The following is a 13,609-nucleotide window of genomic DNA, read 5'->3' on the forward strand; positions in this document are numbered from 1 at the left end:
GTGCGTGCTGAAAGGTGAGTGGTACTTACAGACTCAGCCACTGCTATTCCTGCGGTTAACTGCGCACATGCGCGTTCCAGTCATTGTTTACCCTCTCCAGGATGTACCAGTATTTAGTACGTGGGATCCTGTCGTCTCATCGGTCTCAGGCGTGGCGCTCACTGCTTGTACATGCTGTCATGAATGTCACTACTCGTCGATGATGCGCCATCTTTTGATTTCCTGGCGTCGGTGCCCTCAGACCGATCGTATCCTCATGGCACGCATCCTGGCAAGTTTCTGGCGAAGTCTGCCAGTGCATGCGCTGTTGCACACTGGCCGCGGTCGCGCGTACTGCCCGAATCCAATGAGGTCTTGGCTTTGCACGGTGACAAGCCTCGTCTACTACTGTACTATCTCGCTCGACGTCCCGACTCTCGCACTGCCACTTTCAGCATGAACGGCGATCTCTCGCCGCGATGTGCGGCTGGCAGCAGACTCTTTATAGCGTTGCCATCAGCCATGTAACTTCTGAATGGCGATGTTGCGCCGAGGAAACTAATTGATAGGTCTCCTGGCCTAGGTTTTTCACAGATGAAACGCATATAAGACGAACGGATTCGAGCACAGATGACCAGATCACCGCTCGTTCATCACGACCAGTACCCTTTCTTCCACTAATCTCTTCTCCTTCACTAGCCATGTTCGTTCTCAGTGCCATCGTTGCCCTATTCGCTGCCTCTGCGTCGGCCGTCCCGGCTCTGAACACTCGTCAGACGGGTGCGTCGTGTGCAGGCCTCTCTAGTGGCTCCACCGACACCCCGGCGTACAACTTCACGCTCACGGCGCTCAACACCACGCTGCCCAACACCAACGCCACCGGAGCACCGCTCGTCCTCGGTTGGGGCCCTGCCGGATCGAGCCCCGCTTCGAGCGACTGGGTGATCTCGGTGAGCACCTTCAGTCCGGGCGGTATTCTGTGATGCTGATCATGCTCTACAGACGTACGCGGAATGGCACTCCAACGAATGGCCGTATTTCTCCCTTCAGAGCGGTGCACTGTATCCCATCCCGGGTCCAGACGAGGAAGGTCTGGGGGCGTACGACTACGACATCGCCTCCGGGGCCGCGATCGGATTCTACGTGCTCCCCGCTGAGAGCGGCCGGGACAACCCTGAGATCTACTGCGCCGCCGTAAGTCGTCGCCTGGATACTTCAGTATGTTTGCTGAGCTTCTCTGACACAGTCGCGCAACGGCAACACCCTGTTGGCAGTGAACAACGACGCGGACAGCTTCTCGCTCTGCCAGGCGGTCCCGAACCCCTATCCGAACAACATCCTGGTGTGGCAGGCGAAAGCAGACAACAGCGATGTCTACGATTTCAGCACCTGCTACGGCGTGCAGGTCTTCCTCTTCCCGTATGATGATTAATTGAGATGCTAGCTCTGGATGTTTTTTGGGTATTGGTCGAGAATTACGCTAGCGGATCGGACTGTCATGGACTGCTTCTGTGTCGCTCATTTTGTCAACGGACTACTATATCTTAAGAATTACTCAATTACTAGTTTTGCTTGCTGTGTTCGACCAGGATCCCGGCCGGGTATGGTTACTCGGTCAGTAGATATCCGGGTCCATGGCTGCAGTTCTGAATCTGCGAACGACGCTGCTAATGTGCATATGAGATCGAGCAGCATTGACCGGCGTAGATGTTCAAGCGCTCAAGCGCTCAAGGACGTCCGGTCTGCAACGCGCTAACATCGTCTAGATGTCGATCGCAGGAGCCGTGAGTCGGCGCGAAGAGCATTGTCTTGATTCGTGAATCAGTCGTCTGCGGCCGCGAGTGAGCACAAGCACCCGTCGCACTGGGTGTGACCTTGGATATCAGATATGACGAATATAATTGACACTTCAAATCCCGAACGACGGTTCGAAGCCTACGTGAGCGACAGCCTGACCAGGCACAGACTGACGTAGAACTTCTGCTGCTATAAAGAGGCGGGCATGCACATTCGGAACTGTGCGCCCAGTTTTAGCCACGGTGGAAAGTTAGACAATACATTGGGTTGGCTCGTAGTGGTACATTTCGTTACCGCCAGTGTAAACCGTCACTGCATATAATGATCCTCGTGTGCCCTGGTCTGAGAGATAGCTGTGAATTGTGAGGAGTATACGCGCTGCATGACAGAGTAGGAAGGGTGGCGACCCGGCATTTCGGTATCAGATGCGGCAATGTGAGCAACGACCTAGGCCTCGTCCTGCGCCCATGAAAATTGATGCGCAGTACAGAACACCTATGCCGCAAACTGTCTTCAGGTCAGTAAGACGGGCCGACATTAATGAACAGAATGGGACGCACCGCGCATTCAGTCTCGCTGTACCAACCGGAACAGCCCTCGCTCGAATGCATCTCGACACATCTCCTTCAATCGGGCCTCCAATGACGCTTTGTCACCTCGGCCATGTATCCTGAATTCCTGAAGATGACTGAAAGTGGGGCGTCGGAGGGTAGAAGCGATGCTTTGCCAGTCTAACGCTCCAATGTCTTCGAACTTCCAGTCAACCCGCGCCGCTGATGGTCGAGTAACCATCGTCAGAGTGAACATTTCGAGGGAAGGAGAGTTGAGCTGGGATATGAGCACGCTGGGCCACTTCAGAATCCTTGTGTTGCTCTCTCGCCTTGGGTAATGACGGAGCTCAATCGATATCGTTCGTAAGTTGACGCAGGGCTTTAGCGTAAACCCAGACGTTGCAGCGTCTGGGTAATGATCAGACATAGTAATAATACTAGAAGGTATAGCAAGCACCGACCTCCAAAGCACAATTTCAGCGCCACATGTTCCAAACTGCGCGGACCAAGGGTATTGAAGAGCGGTTGGATAGGTCGCGGGTCGTCAAGATGACTGACATGGAGCGTTTGGATTTGCTGTGGCTGGAGCGTACTCACGAGCCAATGCATAGGGACGTACGTGCCGCGCTTCCCGGGCGGTGAATCACCAAAATCCAGCCGCAACGTGCGGAGAGAGTCCAAACGCCCCACAACTGGTACGCCATCATATAGTGGCAGGATAAGATGTGGTTGTGCCAATGAGAAGGTTTTTAGACCGCTGATGGATGACAAGAACTCGGCGAGCGCGTCCAAATCCACGCCACATAATGACATGCTTAGCTCTTGCAGAGCGGGAAGCTTGACACCGATACCGGCGAGGTCGCCGAGGCGGAAGCCACAACCACAGAGTACGAGCGTGGTGAGGGCCGGAAGCGATGGAAATTTAGAGCAAAGTAACGTGGAAGTCCAGATGTGTATCCGTAGCCTTCTGACGACGAGGCCCAGCGCCGGCGAAGGCGCAACAAGGTCCCGAAGTGCCGTGAGCATTATATGGCTCTTAACGCTGAGGTCGCGGAAACGGTGGTAGCGCGCTGTGGCCAACCATGCACGACACGTCAGCGCGCATGCACCGAGGGAACGGCTGTCCTTGTGTAGATAGTCGAGGATATGGTCGGTGAGCTCGGGCGGTAGAGACGCGATCATGGCGGTGAGTACGCTGCAAACGAGAGGGCCAGAGCCACAAGCGCAACTTGAAGCCAGTTATGTCTTTTCCCACAATGACCGTGGCCCGCGACTCAGATCTCAGATCACGCGTCACGACTCGGACGTACCGTGTCACTGTACGTGACTGTTCCTGCGGTGGCGCTCGTGAAGCCAACCCAGGCCGTCGTCACGGTATCGTCGACCACCTCTCGAGCAGCCATGGTCCCTCCGCTGCCCATAGAGCTCACTGACTATATCATCGACTACCTGCATCAATACGTCCATTCCGAGTCGCTCGGCGCATGCGCTCTTACATGCAGCGCTTGGTTGCCCGCGGCTCGCTACCACCGGTTTCGGTCGCTCACCATCAAGTCCAATGACGACCTCGAAGAATTCGCAGCACTCGTAGCTTCGTCGCCCGCAATAGGTCCTATCGTCCACAAATTGCGAGCACACCGGCCCACTCCCGAGTGCCTCTTATCCATCTTGCCTTCACTTCCATCACTCACGGAGCTTGAACTGTATGACGGCAAGTTCACCCGGGGCGACCTCAAATGCATCGCCACTAAATTTACTACTGTGCGGGATCTGTACTTGGAGGCCTGCGTACTTCCCTCATTGGACGTGCTAGCGGATCTGCTCGTGTTCTTTCCTGGGCTCGAAAGCTTGGCAATATCTCAGCTCCTTCTGAGTCCCATTCCATACAATGCCGCGCACCCTGCTGTTGGGCTTCCGAGTCTGGCCCGTCTACAGACTGTCTCAATAAATGCCGGTTTTGCACCACGCGATGACGAGCTGGAGAGACTCTATAGCTGGCTTATCGACACATTAAGCCCCGACCAACTCGAGACGCTCGAGATTATTCGTTACCACGACCCGAGGCCTCTTCAGCCCTTGTTCGACGCCTTTGGCTCGCAGGGCATAAGGCACCTGTTCTTGGAACTGACCTATATCAACGGTACTTGTCACCTTGCCTCTCAGTATGCATACCATTCCTGACTAGAATCAGACAAGGCTATGCGGACTCTATTCACGCTGAAGCCCTGCGTCAACTTGCAAACGATATCGATTACGCTCGGAACCCCTGAGCCCCCGGGACCGACGGTGGACCTGACATGGATCAATGTGCTTATATCCCAGCTCAACTCTGCTTTCCTCGAGATGATCACTCTCTCGATCAACGGTCGTCGAATCTTGAAGGAGGGTGACTGGAAGTTTGACAGTATCCGGGCGCTGGATTGGAAAAGCATCAACCACACGCTCCAGCAGCCTATCCTCAAAAATCTGCGAAAATTCGAGATACATGGCCGAGGTCCTGAAGAGCCACTCCAGGAGTGTTTGGAGCAGAGCTGCCCCGGTGCTTACAAAAGAGGGTTGTTTCGAATGATCGTAAGAGACTATTGAGGTGGGTATGTGCGTGTATATGTCCACGTTGTCTCAACGTACTCACATCAGCTGATTGTGTTTGTTAGACGTCTTGATCAACCACTGGTATTTTTATCCAGTCTGAATCAATTATGAGTCTTGCCAACGCTCGAGATAGTGATGCGTTCAATATGCATGTGCAGCATGTCCTTCTGTCTAAGTGGTCAATTCCGGTCTTGGTCTGTAGTCTTCCTTCTACTCTGCTCTCACACAATGCATCGACCTTGGTAATTTCACCCGGCAATGTACTTCTTAGTGCGAGTGTTCAGCCGCCAGCGCGATAAATTACAGTACTTCAGGGAATGCCGACACGTTCAATCTCAACCTGGCTGATCGTACCTTCATATATGCTCTATACCGCAATGCCACATATGCCGTACAAGCTCGCCCGAACCTCGTCATCATGAATTGTAGGCCACTGCAACACTTGTTCTGCGACGGTCACTACTCGGTCACTTCTTGTGCGCGCGGACGGTCATAAGCGCCCGTCTACATGGAGCGCGCTGGCGCTCGTCGAATATGACTCCCATATTCAAAATGCATTAGCTACGTTCAAAGTTGCTGGAGCTCTGGAGCTCCAGCTGGAGCCCGGAGCTGGAGGTGACGGTTCTCGGGGTTTGCCGCCAGGCGTTTCCAGACTCCAGAGCATGCCGCCACAGCGCACTGCCGTCGTCACGCGCGCGTGACGTCTGTGACTCGACCGCGACAAGTTATCCTTTCCCTGCGTACAATTGCACGAAGATGCGTGAAATTTTATGCATACCACCGCTCCTAGGAGCTATTCGTGTATCTGCGAAGGTCTTTTGACAGCAAGCGTCTCACTTTCCCTTCGCAGGTTTGATTACGGGATGCAGCTGACTAAGCAGCAAGACCCTCGCCTGCACAATACGACATGCTTCACCTGCAGCTTGAAACAGACCTCCATACACATCTAGCATTTATTTTTACACGTGTACGGTGTCCCATTTACTCTGCATCGCACATCAAGCATGGATTATTTCAATGCGCAGGTACGTCTGGGATAAGCGCCGTTGGCCTAATCGGGTATACCAATGTCATCGGGAGTGTGTAGAACCCGCTGCTATTATTTGAGGGTCACGGCTTCTGGAGAAAGTACGGACAGACCATCCTCACCCCTTTTTGAAGACATATATAATACAAACCCCTTCCCAGGACGTTGTACAGACCAGTTGGTAGCGCCACAGCTTATGGGATTACCTAAGCGCACTGTGGCGGGAATTTCAGGCGATGCCAGAGCTGTTGCGCGGTTGACGGCGTTTGCCGGGGGCGAGCTCCAGCCTCCAGCCTCTGGAGCTCCAGAGCTCCAGCAACTTTGAACGTAGCTATTGTCTCGCTTGTGCTGGCTTGCTGCCGTCTTCCAGACCTGCACCACTTGTCTTGAGTCCAGCGCACGCTTTTCACACCTACCACGAAACTGGCTAGGTTATGCAAATCCTACTGCGACGCCTGTACAATGGCGGCTTCAACCATCTCAAGAGCACGCACTTCCTGGTCCAGCGAGCGCCGCGCACCGTCATCCCCGCGTCTTCGCGGTTTTGCACGACGGACACCCAGGAAAATAGTGTGCGTGTATGTCCTTTTCATTGATCTTTATCTACAGTGCCTTGGTAGTACTTCTCGCCCGTGGACCCGACATGAACAAATTCAGGCCCGGACCAACGTTCCTAATCTGCCCAGTACTGAGGCCGCACGTCTCTTCCTTGGGGGCGGAGTTAGTGCGAATAGCCCCCATGATGTGGAGCATCGCAACATTATCTTGTGCAAATGACCCAGTCTGCGAGATAGCGCAATGGTTCGCCATCGCACACCACCATTCCTTCGTCTTAAAGCCCGCTCGGCAGCATTGTACTGACGCACCGACCGCTCTAGGGCCAATTCTCTGTTCCTTCCAATATAGACCGGGAGTCCAGCTCGGACGGCCCAGGCAAGCCCCAGCGCGAAGCCGAACGACTGACCCGCACCGCAATGTCCGCCGAGTTCGTGAAAGCCAACGAGAAGTACGTCGCCGACTTCGGCGACAAGGGCTCGCTCCCCATCCCGCCGTCGAAGAAGCTCGCGATAGGTGAGAGCGCACCGTCGCGGCTGTGTCGATGTGTGAACTGACTCGGAGGCGTTGGCAGTGACGTGCATGGATGCTCGTCTGAAGTGAGTGTCGGCGCGTCAAGCCAATTGTATGCGAGCTGGCTGACTCTGGAACAGTCTGTACGCGCTGCTCGGCGTCAAGGAGGGCGAGGCCCATATCATCCGCAACGCCGGTGGAATCGCGTATGTCCTCGCCCGCCTCTCCCCTCCCCTCACTAACCTCACCGTTACGCCCCACAGGAAGGACGCTCTCCGTAGCATCATCATCTCACAGCGCCTGCTCGGCACGCGCGAGATCGCGGTCATTCACCACACGTCCTGCGGCATGATCTCCTTCAAGACACCCCAGCTCCGGTCGCTCATCAAGGAGTCCGACCCGTCGAACCCCGCCGTCCAGGCGGTCGATGAGATCGACTTCCTCGAGTTCTCGGATCTGGACCAGAGCGTGAAGGACGACGTCGCGTGGTTGAAGGTGAACCCCCTAGTGCTGCCGGAGTCGCAGATCACTGGGTGGGTGTATGATGTGGAGACTGGGACGGTAGGTTGCTCCATTTTACACTGGCCGGCGATGACTGACATAACTGCGTGTGCATCAGATCCGCCAGATTGTCTGAGTCGGTGCCAGCGAGAAGAATCTTACAGTGAGAACCTTGGCGAGAAGGCGCCTAGCAATGTAAAAGAAGAGAATCTATGTGTATGAGATCTTCCGAACAATATATCAGCTTTCTTGCAGAGAATTGTACACTCTGTTTTGTGATCGTGCGTGAGGATGGTATTGCAATTGCAAGTGTATCTACAATGACAAAGTACCGATACAAGTTGATTGTGTGCTGCTGCTGCCCATAAAAATACCGAAAGCGAGGACCAGATCATACAGGTATCCAGGAGCGATGTCCACATGTACAGGAACCCAGAGCGAGGGCTTACGCCCAGCTGTCGATGAGCGAGTCGCGCATCTCCCCGATGACGGCGGCTTGGTTTTGTCCTTGTAGTTCTGCGGGACGCAGTGTCAGCGGGTGGTAGAGGGAAGGGAGGACGGTAAGACGCACTGAATGCTGCTTCGATGACACTGATCTCTGTTGCGGTTGTGTCGAGGCCGGTGAATGCACACCAGTCATTCACGACAAGGCCTGCACCGATGACATCCGATCCACGATTTACTGTACCAGCCTTTGGGGGCGTAAAAATTCAACGAAGTCGCAAATAAAAGCACTCCAGCACTCACCACCAATGGTACTTGGAGCAAGCTGCTCAGCTCGTCCTGATCCTGCACGCTCGTCTTGGGATGCACGAGCCCGCCCTGGTTCGTGATCGCGCAATAGCTGCCGACGAGCACGTTCTCCGCGATCGTCTGGCGGAAGACCTCCACCTTGAGCACGTCCGCGATGATCTCCTCCGTCTCGCGGTCGACGTCCGGGTGCACGAGCGCGACGTAGTCGTTACATGCGATGACGTTCCCGAGCGCGGAGAGCCGCTCCTCGACCCGCTGGATCGCGATGGCGTCGGGGAGCGAGTTGCGGAGGTGCTGGAGCTCCTGGTCGGTCGTTGTTGACGGCACGAGCAGGCCGTGACGGTTCCCTTTGTCGCGTATATTACAAGACGTAATAGCATTAGAGACGAGGGTGCATACCTGCTGTGAGACGACCGATGATGCGTGTTCCGCCTATGCTCGTGTGCACGATGGGGATGACATCGCCGAGCTCGGCCTCGAAGGCGGAGTAGAAGTTGGTGCTGCCCTGGATAGCCGTCAGGCAGTAGCTGTTCGTCAGCTTGGAGAAGACTCCGATGTCGCTGCTGTTCTCGAATTGAATGCCTGTGGGTCTCTCGATCAGCGGCGCGGTCTTCCGAGTGGGCTGCGAGCGATCTTACGGGTAGCCATTTTTTGGGGGTCTTTTTGTCGTGGGGTCGGCTCGCTGTGTGTGCTGGGGGTTGAGGAGGAGACTGGAGGAGTTGCTGAGAGCTGAGAGGGCGGCGGTGGGATGAGGTTACAATTTGACGGAAGCGTATAAAAAGGCTGAAGACGCTCTCTGCCACAGGCGATCGGACGGACGCGACCCAGTCAGTGCGCCACGGTCACGGTACCGACGACCTCTCGTCGTTCCCAGCCGGCTCACCACGGCACTCTCCCCTCCTGACTAGGCCTCTACGCTTTATCTGTGACTCGTTGCTGATCGCTCGAGGCAAAGGCGTGGTATATTGACTTGGTTCTGACACTTTTCGCCGGGAAGTTCGGAGCCAGTGCGATGTTCCGCGCGACAGCAAGCAACCGCGCACAGCCTGTACGGAACGCTTTCCGTGCACCGGGTCATGTTCGAGCAGGAGATAGTGGTTCCGGTCCTCGACGGATCTGGTCTGCACTGGGTGCACGCATTCAACACCGATCATATGTTGCCCCTGCCAACAATGCCGTTACGCCCATCGAGAAGATACTTCTCGACAATATCAAAGCCACAGGCCCGATATCCTTCGGGAGATACATGCAGATGTGTTTGTCGCATCCTACGGAAGGGTACTACATGAAGTCCTCCCAGCAGGTCTTTGGCGAGAAGGGCGACTTCACCACTAGCCCAGAGATCAGCCAGGTGTTCGGCGAGGTACGTAGGATGCAAAGCCTGGCTTGAGCATACTAGATGACGACGAGAAGCGCGTGAGGTAGCTCGTTGGCGTATGGCTACTATCGCAATGGTTGTATGCTGGCAACTCGAGGAAGCTGAGACTCGTTGAGCTCGGGCCCGGTAGGGGCACATTGATGCAGGACATTCTCAGAGTACGTGTTGTGTCGCACCTTGCCTCAAACGGCACATGAACTATGATCCCACAGGTGCTTTCCCAATTCTCAGCTGCCTGCGAAGCAATTGAGGCCGTCCACCTAGTGGAGACTAGCCCGAACATGCGGCAACGGCAAGACGAGAACCTCTCGCCGCTTGCCTTCCAACACAAGTGGGACCTACAATGGCATACATCCATTGAAGAGATCCCTCAAGACCCCTCGAGATTCACGCTGTTGGTAGCGCACGAGTTCTTCGACGCCCTACCGTTCAATCTCATTCAAGTACGTTCGTTCCTTTTTGCTGACGGTACAGAAGGTCTGACCACCTCTGTCGCTACGCAGAAAACGCAGCAGGGCTGGCAAGAAGTCATGGTCGCAACAGCAGACTCTACAAACCTCGATTCGAAATCCCTCAACGTTGACACGACCTTGAGGCCCAAACGCGACTCCACCACTTCTCAGTCAGGAGTGCCGTCTCGGTTCCGCCGCGTTCTGTCCCCTCACCCTGCTCTCTCTTCAAACCTTCTCGGCCTATCCTCTTCGCGGTTCAAGGACCTCCCGCCTGGTAGCCAAATCGAGGTCTCACCAACGGCATTCAAGATCGCGCGGAAAGTCGGCGAGCTGATGCACGACCCGGAGAGCAAAGGAGAGCGCTCGGCGGGCAGCGGCCTCGTCGTGGATTATGGCGCAGAGAAGGCGTTCGGCAATTCGTTCAGGGTATGAGCATAGCATCCATAGTATCACATGTATGGCAGGATGCTGACGGGGATTGTATGATTGGTCAGGCGTTCAAGGAGCACAAGATCGTAGACGTCTTCCATCGTCCGGGCGAGTGCGACTTGACAGTCAACGTCGACTTTGCCTACCTCAGCGAAGCCCTCGCAGGCCTCGGTGCGTGTCCTCCCTATCCCCCATGTCCTCCTCACTGACCCTTCGTTCCCTTCGTAGCGACGCCTCTGGGTCCGGTGACGCAAGGGACCTTCCTGACGCGCATGGGGCTGGCGGCGCGGGTCGAGGCGCTCAAGAAGTCTGCGCAGAGCGAGGAGCGGGCGGCGGAGATCGAGAAGGCGGCGAAAAGGCTTGTGGACAGTACTGGCATGGGGAGCCAGTACCAGGTCATGGGTATTGTGGGCACGAGGAAGGACGAGAGCGAAGTGCGGGTGGAGGAGAGGTGGCCATTCGTGAAGGATGCGTAGAGCTCTATGCCATGTTTGGCGATGCGGAGCTTGATACCTTCGCCATGACGGAAGGTGCCTAGTATAGTCGGAAAATATGCAGAACCCCGTCTGGTGCATCAGTCGGGGCGCGGACGTGCTTTCCCCCGACTAGGAAGAGGGGATCGAGACCTGGATTCCCTTCTTCGCCTGTGCGTCTCATCTCCGGATGAGCGATGTTTCGATGGCTGGCTCGGACGCGTATGCTCTCGGTCTTCTCCCCGCAACTTGCGCTCAGATTGCTTCCCATGCGACGCCTCTTTGGGGACCCGTTCCTCCTGCTCTTCCACTTTAACCTTCCCGTTCCCCTGCACCGTCTTCTCCACGTCCTTCTCCTTCGACCGCGTCCACATCAGCTTCTTGAGGCACTTGTCGCACAGTACGACCTTGACAAGCGCGAACTTGCCCTCACCATCCTCGACGTACGAAAACGGCAGCTCGAGAGTCTTCAGCGACGGCCTGAGCTCGTTGACCGCGCGCTGCTCGTGCAGGGGGCACCGCGTGTTCCCGCAGGTCGTGTCGCCCGCGCCGGAGATGACTTCGGATTCGGTGCGCCAGCGGAGCGCGAACTACGGGTGCGGGTTAGACCGAGAGGCTGGCTGGGGGCTCGGGAGGCGACACTTACGTTGCCGGACTTGTAGTGCTTCAGGTCGCAGACGGCGTACTCGCGGTATAGGTTCTCGTAGTACTTTTTTGCGAGCTTGTCATCCCACGAGAGCTTGGCTTCGTCTGTTTCCCCGTCTTCGCGCAGGAATCTGTGGCAAGGGCCAACGTCGGTGTCTCCTCCCGACAACTGGGAAGACAAGAACGTACTTGTGCGAGGCCTTCAGTATGTCGAATTCACTCAAGCCTGTGCGAGTGACCTGTTTGGAGGAGCTGCTGGCTTGATAAAGTGACATAGAGGATCGGAAGGCGGTCTATATGCAAACTAAACGGAAAACACGCGTGAATGCACAAGACAGTGACAGACTGGGATGTTGATCGGAAGCGCTGGAACGTAGTAGCCCGGGCGCCTGCGCGATCCTGGCAGATCTGAATCGCAGGCCACGGTGTGGCTCGTCTGCAGCGTACTACTCACCACTATGATCGCGTCTCTACCGCCTGAGCTCAACGACCATATCCTCGACTATCTACACAAGGACAGCCGTTCCCTCGGTGCATGCGCGCTGACGTGTCGTGCATGGTTGGCCACAGCGCGCTACCATCGTTTCCGCGACATCCGCGTTGAGACCGATGCAAAGCTCACGGCACTTCGGGACCTTGTTGCACCTTCGCCGGCATTAGGCCTCGTCGTCAGAAGGCTACGGATATACAACTCGATTTCCCCGTTACGTTGCTCTAAATTTCCATCGCTTCCGACCCTCACCACGCTCGTGCTCTGTGGTTGCGGCTTCCGCCTTGGCGACCTCGCCGGTATCGGTGTCAAACTTCCCGCTCTGCAAGAGCTAAGCATGTCATTATGTGGCGTGGATTTGGACGCGCTCGCCGAGTTCTTGTCATCCATCAGCGGTCTGACAATCTTCTCATTGGCCCAATCATATCTTATCCGGCCACTGTATGACGGCGTACCCGTCGTGGGGCATTTGGACTCTCTCCGCACGTTGCGTCTGGATTTTAGTGGTTTACCGCGCGGAAAGCGCACGTACTACGGCCCTGTGGATTGGTTCGTGAGTACGCTCCAGCCACAGCAAATCCAAACGCTCCATGTCATTCATCTTGCCGACCCGCGACCTATCCCGGTCCAACCGCTCTTCGATACCTTCGGCCCGGGCAGTTTGGAACATCTGTTTCTTGGCTTGTACTTCTTTTCAGGTCTGTGCTTGCTATACCTTCCAGTATGCTTACCGTGTCTGATGATCGATCATCACCCAGACGCTGCAACGATTGGATTTACGCTAGAGCCCTGCGTCAACTTGCGCACGATAGAGCTCGGCCATTTCACGAATCAGGAGAGCGACCCGAGGGTTCTGAAGTGGCCCAGCGTGCTCATTTCCCAGCTCGACTCTCCTTCCCTCGAAACGTTAACTCTGACGATGGGCACTCGACCATTATCGCCGCGGAGTAACTGGCAGTTCAAAGACTTTCGAGCGTTAGAATGGCAAAGCATCGTCTCTACCCTCCGACGCCCTACTCTCCAGAATCTAAAGGAATTCAGGATACATGGCCGAGGTGATAAAGCGTCACTGGAGGCCCATCTAAAGGAGATGTGTCGAGATGCGTACGAGCAAGGGCTATTCCGGTTGGTACAGCAAGACTGAATGCGTGGTGCGTCCCATTCTGTTTATTCATGTCGGCCCGTTGTATTGACCTGAGCACGGTTTGCGGCATAGGCGTCCTGTACTGCGCATCGATTTTCATGGGCGCAGGACGAGTCCGAGGTCGTGCTCACATTGCCGCATCCGATCCCGAAGCTGTCAGATGTGTTCTTTGTTATTGTACCCCAGACTGTCATTTCTCTACCGGGTCGTCACCTTTCCTACTCTGTCATGCAGCGCGTATACTCTTCACATTCTACAAGTATCTCTTTCAGAACGGAGCACACGAGGATCGCTGTAAGCGATGACGGTATCCAGTCCACTGGCAGTAAC

At 55.6% G+C, this 13,609-nt stretch overlaps 8 protein-coding genes across 8 annotated transcripts; 5 read left to right on the plus strand and 3 right to left on the minus strand.

Moving 5' to 3' along the window:
• Window positions 1–680: 680 nt before the first annotated feature.
• Window positions 681–1,411, plus strand: C8Q71DRAFT_726759 (uncharacterized protein; the record flags this gene model as incomplete). The annotated part of the gene is made up of 3 exons (XM_047921797.1): window positions 681–929; window positions 982–1,173; window positions 1,226–1,411. The coding sequence occupies 3 exons, from the start codon at window positions 681–683 to the stop codon at window positions 1,409–1,411; spliced, it is 627 nt and encodes a 208-aa protein (XP_047774685.1).
• A 1,168-nt stretch (window positions 1,412–2,579) lies between these two features.
• Window positions 2,580–3,568, minus strand: C8Q71DRAFT_292680 (uncharacterized protein). The gene has a single exon (XM_047917597.1). It carries the CDS (start codon window positions 3,507–3,509, stop codon window positions 2,709–2,711), a length of 801 nt encoding a protein of 266 aa, XP_047774686.1. The 5' UTR covers window positions 3,510–3,568; the 3' UTR covers window positions 2,580–2,708.
• Window positions 3,569–3,689: 121 nt separating this feature from the next.
• C8Q71DRAFT_292690 (uncharacterized protein) lies at window positions 3,690–5,100 on the plus strand. The gene is made up of 3 exons (XM_047917598.1): window positions 3,690–4,467; window positions 4,519–4,914; window positions 4,982–5,100. The coding sequence occupies exons 1-2, from the start codon at window positions 3,729–3,731 to the stop codon at window positions 4,911–4,913; spliced, it is 1,134 nt and encodes a 377-aa protein (XP_047774687.1). The 5' UTR covers window positions 3,690–3,728; the 3' UTR covers window position 4,914; window positions 4,982–5,100.
• A 982-nt stretch (window positions 5,101–6,082) lies between these two features.
• On the plus strand, window positions 6,083–7,774 carry C8Q71DRAFT_781353 (carbonic anhydrase). The gene is made up of 6 exons (XM_047924874.1): window positions 6,083–6,518; window positions 6,825–7,017; window positions 7,076–7,100; window positions 7,155–7,220; window positions 7,278–7,575; window positions 7,634–7,774. The coding sequence occupies exons 1-6, from the start codon at window positions 6,381–6,383 to the stop codon at window positions 7,649–7,651; spliced, it is 738 nt and encodes a 245-aa protein (XP_047774688.1). The 5' UTR covers window positions 6,083–6,380; the 3' UTR covers window positions 7,652–7,774.
• A 147-nt stretch (window positions 7,775–7,921) lies between these two features.
• C8Q71DRAFT_292789 (eukaryotic translation initiation factor 6) lies at window positions 7,922–9,098 on the minus strand. The gene is made up of 5 exons (XM_047917600.1): window positions 8,907–9,098; window positions 8,668–8,850; window positions 8,263–8,615; window positions 8,087–8,207; window positions 7,922–8,031 (listed from the first exon to the last, which is right to left on the minus strand). The coding sequence occupies exons 1-5, from the start codon at window positions 8,914–8,916 to the stop codon at window positions 7,961–7,963; spliced, it is 738 nt and encodes a 245-aa protein (XP_047774689.1). The 5' UTR covers window positions 8,917–9,098; the 3' UTR covers window positions 7,922–7,960.
• Window positions 9,099–9,280: 182 nt separating this feature from the next.
• C8Q71DRAFT_798891 (DUF185-domain-containing protein) lies at window positions 9,281–11,003 on the plus strand (the record flags this gene model as incomplete). The annotated part of the gene is made up of 6 exons (XM_047925854.1): window positions 9,281–9,631; window positions 9,694–9,804; window positions 9,859–10,089; window positions 10,150–10,524; window positions 10,593–10,698; window positions 10,756–11,003. The coding sequence occupies 6 exons, from the start codon at window positions 9,281–9,283 to the stop codon at window positions 11,001–11,003; spliced, it is 1,422 nt and encodes a 473-aa protein (XP_047774690.1).
• An 80-nt stretch (window positions 11,004–11,083) lies between these two features.
• On the minus strand, window positions 11,084–12,024 carry C8Q71DRAFT_292785 (folate-sensitive fragile site protein Fra10Ac1-domain-containing protein). Its single transcript, XM_047917599.1, has 3 exons — window positions 11,835–12,024; window positions 11,647–11,776; window positions 11,084–11,590 (listed from the first exon to the last, which is right to left on the minus strand). The coding sequence occupies exons 1-3, from the start codon at window positions 11,918–11,920 to the stop codon at window positions 11,102–11,104; spliced, it is 705 nt and encodes a 234-aa protein (XP_047774691.1). The 5' UTR covers window positions 11,921–12,024; the 3' UTR covers window positions 11,084–11,101.
• A 22-nt stretch (window positions 12,025–12,046) lies between these two features.
• On the plus strand, window positions 12,047–13,545 carry C8Q71DRAFT_781370 (uncharacterized protein). Its single transcript, XM_047924875.1, has 3 exons — window positions 12,047–12,833; window positions 12,894–13,286; window positions 13,352–13,545. Exons 1-2 carry the CDS (start codon window positions 12,104–12,106, stop codon window positions 13,277–13,279), a joined length of 1,116 nt encoding a protein of 371 aa, XP_047774692.1. The 5' UTR covers window positions 12,047–12,103; the 3' UTR covers window positions 13,280–13,286; window positions 13,352–13,545.
• The last annotated feature ends 64 nt before the right edge of the window (window positions 13,546–13,609 follow it).

This window comes from Rhodofomes roseus (assembly GCF_022264815.1).
Source record: "Rhodofomes roseus strain CIRM-BRFM 1785 chromosome Unknown C8Q71scaffold_25, whole genome shotgun sequence".
NCBI lineage: Eukaryota > Fungi > Basidiomycota > Agaricomycetes > Polyporales > Fomitopsidaceae > Rhodofomes > Rhodofomes roseus.